Below are 4,960 nucleotides of genomic sequence, written 5' to 3' on the forward strand. Positions count from 1 at the left end.
ATGGCAGCCTCGGCAGCTTGCTCTGTCTTTTTATGTTTGTTTTATGTATTTTTATTTTTCAACATTGCCTTGTGCAACCCAACCCGGATAACCTTCACCAGTGAACAACTACTGAGCTTTCGGAACTTCGACAAATGTAATCTACCCCTGGATATTTCATCTACTCTTGTTCTTCTGGGGATCCTAACCAGTGGAGCTACTGTGCTGAACCAGGCAGTGAGGCTTAGAAGAAGAGGCAAGCGCTCCGGGATCCAGACTCGCTTTCGACGCAGAGGACTGCGCTCTCCACTACCTGGAATCATACTCTCAAATGTCAGGTCCATATGCAACAAACTGGACGAGCTTCAACTACTGATCAGAACAAAGAAGGACTTTTATCTCTCTGCTGCCCTTTGCTTCACAGAGACTTGGCTATCTGAGCTTATTCCAGACAACGCTCTGCCGATTAATGGATTTACACTCTACAGATCTGACCGGGACCCACTTACTTCTGGCAAAACCAAAGGTGGAGGTCTCTGTTTCTATATTAATGATAGATGGTGCATGGATGTTACAGTTATTAAGAGGACATGCTGGGCTCGGCTGGGCTGGAAACACTCTTCATAAACTGCAGACCCTACTATTCACCCCGTGAGATTTCTTCATTTATTTTGGCTGCTGTGTACATCCCTCCACAAACATGTATGCAGCCTGCGCTCCAAGATCTCGCAGATCAAATCACTGAGGTGGAAAGGGAGTACCCAGATTCTTTTTTTATCATACTACTGGGCAGCACGGTGGCGTAGTGGTTAGCTCTCTCGCCTTGCAGCGCTGAGTCCCTGGTTCGAATCCCAGCCAGGGCACTATCTGCAAAGAGTTTGTATGTTCTCTCCGTGTCTGCGTGGGTTTCCTCCGGGCACTCTGGTTTCCTCCCACATTCCAAAAACATATGGATAAGTTAATTGGCTCCCCCTAAAAAAAATTGGCCCTAGACTACAGTACTTACACTACATAATATAGACATATGGCAATGGTAGGGATTAGATTGTGAGCTCCTTGAGGGACAGTTAATGGCAATATATATACACTGTACAGCGCTGCGTAATATGTCGGCGCTATATTAATAATAATAATAATAATAATAATAATAATAATAATAATAATAATAATAATTTCAACAGTGCTAATCTTTCCAAAGAACTCCCCAAATACAGGCAACACGTCACAAGCGCAACTAGAGAAGGTAAGACACTTGATCACTGTTACTCTACGACTAAGGACTCGTATCACTCTGTCAGCAGGGCAGCTTTGGGGAACTCTGATCATGCTGTTATACAGCTTATCCCAACATACATCCAAAGACTAAACTGCCAAACCTGTAGTGACCACAGTTAAGAAATGGACTAGTGAAGTTGTAGAAAAACTGCAGAGCTGCTTTGATTTAACTGACTGGAATATATTTAAAGAATCCACCAGCGACCTAAATGAATACACTGACGCTGTGACATCATATATTACCTTTTGTGAAGAGTCCTGCATCCCCACAAAAAGTGCACCAGGTACAATAACGATAAACCCTGGTTTACATCACATCTCAGGAAGCTGCGCCTCGATAAAGAAAGGGCACATCGTACAGGCGATAAAGTCCTCTACAAAGCTGCGAAATACAAACTGCAGAGAGCCATTACCGCCGCAAAAAAAGATTATTCTCAAAAACTTGAGAAACAATGTTCAAACGCCGACTCATCCACAATATGGAAATCTCTGCATGAAATGACCAGCTACAGGAAGAAATCTCCGCCCTCACTACACAATCTGCAGCTTGCAAATGAACTGAATACATTTTATTGCAGGTTTGACACTACCAACAAAAGCCAAACACAACAAGTCAATTTGCATCTCTGCCACAGGCAAACTGAACACTCTTCCTGCCAGCCAATGTCTCCACCCCCTGCGGTGCCTCAGCAACTACACAACACAAGAGGCCAGACACAATCTATTGACCTGTCCCCAGATGTGCATGCTCTAACAATATGCCAATCAGATGTAAACAGACTCTTCAAAAGACAAAACACTAAGAAAGCAATGGGGCCAGACTCTCTCTGCGAAATGCCTGAAACTCTGTGCTGATCAATTAGCTCCTTTATTCACAGACCTATTCAAAGCATCTCTCGAACTCTCAATTGTTCTGGCCTGTTTTAAAAGCTCAACTATTGTACCAATCCCAAAAAATTCAAAACCTACATGTTTAAATGATTACAGGCCTGTTGCCCTGACATCATTGGTCATGAAAGCATTCGAAAAACTGTTAATGGCTTATATGAAATCTATCACAGATCCCCTGCTGGACTCTCTGCAATTTGCCTACAGGCCTAAAAGATCCGCAGATGATGCCGTGAACCTGTGTATGCATTATGTACTACACCATCTAGACACCCCAGGAACCTACACCAGGATTTTATTTATAGATTACAGCTCTGCATTTAATACCATAATGCCATCTCTGCTACACAGCAAGCTCTCCCAGCTACACATACCTGAATCCATCTGCAAATGGATAACAGATTTACAAACGCACAGTTTTCTGCTTTTTCCCCACACACTCGCATACAGTACATGCTGCCACAAATGCATAAATGGAGAAATGTATATAGAAAAATGTACACGTTAAATGCAAAATCCAAACAGAAACGGAGAAAACGGCCCTGCCTAAGCCTGCACCTATTCAGTGCAGAGACCTTGGCCAAGACTCAATAACACTGCTACTTCCTACTATGATTAAGGGTTTGTACTTTTTCAAAAGCCAGCTTACATACCTTGGCCGGGATTTGCAACTTCTTCTATTGGATTGATCATAATGGTACATGCTAGGCCACCTTTAGCATGTAGTGTAGTTGGTGGTCTAGGGGGTAAGACAGATACCTACTACACACTGAGACCTGGGTTCAAATCCTGGCTAAGGTATGTAAGCTGTTTTGGAGGAGGAGGATTTTTTTTTTTTTTTTTAAATTCCGACGGAATCCGTTAATTCCGGCGGAACGGAATTTGTTGGTTCCGATCATCCCTGGTACAGGCATGTGGTGGGACAGCTTTCCTCCTGGTGCAGCAGCAACAACTTGGAACTAAATGCTCTCAAAACCATGGAGATGATAATAGACTTTAGGAGATCTCCCCCCCCCCCCCCCCCAGCACCTCCCCTTAACCATAAATGAATCCACGATAACCCAGGTAGAGTCATTCACATTTCTTGGGTCCACGATCTCACACAACCTAAAATGGGACAACAACACTGCCACTATTGTCAAGAAAGCGCAACAGAGAATGTACCATCTACGGCAGCTGAAAAAGTTTGGCCTACCTCAAAATCTAATGGTGCAGTTCTACACTGCAATTATTGAATCCACCATAACCTCATCTATGACTGTATGGTTCGGCTCCTGCTCAGCATTAGAAAAGGGGAGGCTGCCGCGCATCATCCGAACAGCGGAAAGGATAATTGGCTGTAGCTTACCTTCCCTGCAGGATCTTTACGCTAGCAGGTGCAGAAAGAGAGCAACCAAAATTGCCTCTGACCCCTCTCACCCAGCTCACTCCATCTTCCAGCGCATGCCTTCAGGAGTAAGATTCCGGTCAATCGCTACCAAAACCTCCAGACACAGGAACAGCTTTTTTTCCTCAATTGGTAGCCATACTTAATGCTGAACCACGTTAGAGCTGCTAGGACTTGATAGTAATCAGCACAGAACTGTAAATGAACAATTCTCACATTGCTTACTGCCACTATACTTATAATGTCCTTGACTTGTAATATTCACACTGTCTGTCCTTGTATTGTTTTTGTTTGTGTTTGTTAAGCAACTGCCAAGACAAATTCCTTGTAGGTGCAAACTTACTTGGCAAAATAAAATTAATTCTGATGACCCAGATGAAGGCTGCAAACGGTACTATTCCGTTAGCCGGACGCAACCACTAGGTGGCGATAAAACTCCAGCGTTGAACAGTGCTGGGGGAGTTTCGGGCACAACTGAGGTAAGTAATGTAGAATGTAATCAACCTCGGCCTGCAAATCCCAGCGGCGTTACTATTCCCTCTCCTGGCCGCCATGGGTAGTAGGGAAAGATGTAACTCTGCTGCCAGTGATCGCTGGCGAGGGAGATTACATTCTACATTACTTAGCTCAGTTGTGCCCGGCTAATGGAGTTTTATCGCCACCTAGTGGTTGCGAATGGGAAAGAACCCTGCAAACTTTTGCCATCGGGAAACTTTTGGCCCAAGAGACTGTCATGCTGCTCCTACGTTATGGAACTCCTTACCTCAGCAGATCAGGACAGCTCCATCTCTGGCCGTGTTTAAATCCAGACTGAAAACCCACCTGTTCAGTTTGGCATTTGCAGAAATATATTTTTTGTTGTTGTGTGAATACTTCATCCTACTACAAACCACTGAATCTGAGAGAGCCTAAGCACTTTGAGTCCTATGGGAGAAAAGCTCTATAGAAATGTGTGTGTGTGTGTGTGTGTTTTTGTTTTGAACAACCACGTCTAAACAAGCTTGTGGCCTAGTGCACACCAGTGGTTCGGCTGCGTTTTGCGATCCGGCTGCGTTTTGCGGGTGCGGATACGCTTGGGTAATGTATTTCAATGGGCATACTCCCAGGCTGCTGCAGATTTTGGATTGCGGAGGCGTTTCTGCCTCCAATGTTAAGAATAGGAAAAACGAAAACCGCTCTGAAAAACGGCACTTCAGAGCGGTTTGCCAGGCGTTTTTTGTTACAGTAGCTGTTCCGTAACAACTTTACTGTAACGATAAATGAAATCTACTACACCAAAAACCGCTTCACAAAACCGCAAAATGCTAGCTGAAACGCTACAGAAAAATAAGTAAAAACGTTTGAAAATCTGCTAGCATTTTGCGGATTTGCTAGCGGTTTTTGATGTGCACCAGGCCTCAGTCCAGGTTATATGCATCACAGCATTATTCT

The 4,960-nt window shown here is 44.1% G+C and overlaps 1 protein-coding gene across 1 annotated transcript in view; it reads left to right on the forward strand.

Annotated features, from left to right (window-relative positions):
* Positions 1–4,960, forward strand: part of MTBP (MDM2 binding protein) — a 59,975-nt gene continuing 55,015 nt past the window's right edge. Inside the window, exon 1 of the mRNA XM_068238409.1 lies at positions 1–216. Within this exon, the coding sequence (XP_068094510.1) occupies positions 1–216 (216 nt within the window). The remainder of the gene's footprint in view (positions 217–4,960) is intronic.

The sequence above is a fragment of the Hyperolius riggenbachi genome, chromosome 5, assembly GCF_040937935.1.
Source record: "Hyperolius riggenbachi isolate aHypRig1 chromosome 5, aHypRig1.pri, whole genome shotgun sequence".
NCBI lineage: Eukaryota > Metazoa > Chordata > Amphibia > Anura > Hyperoliidae > Hyperolius > Hyperolius riggenbachi.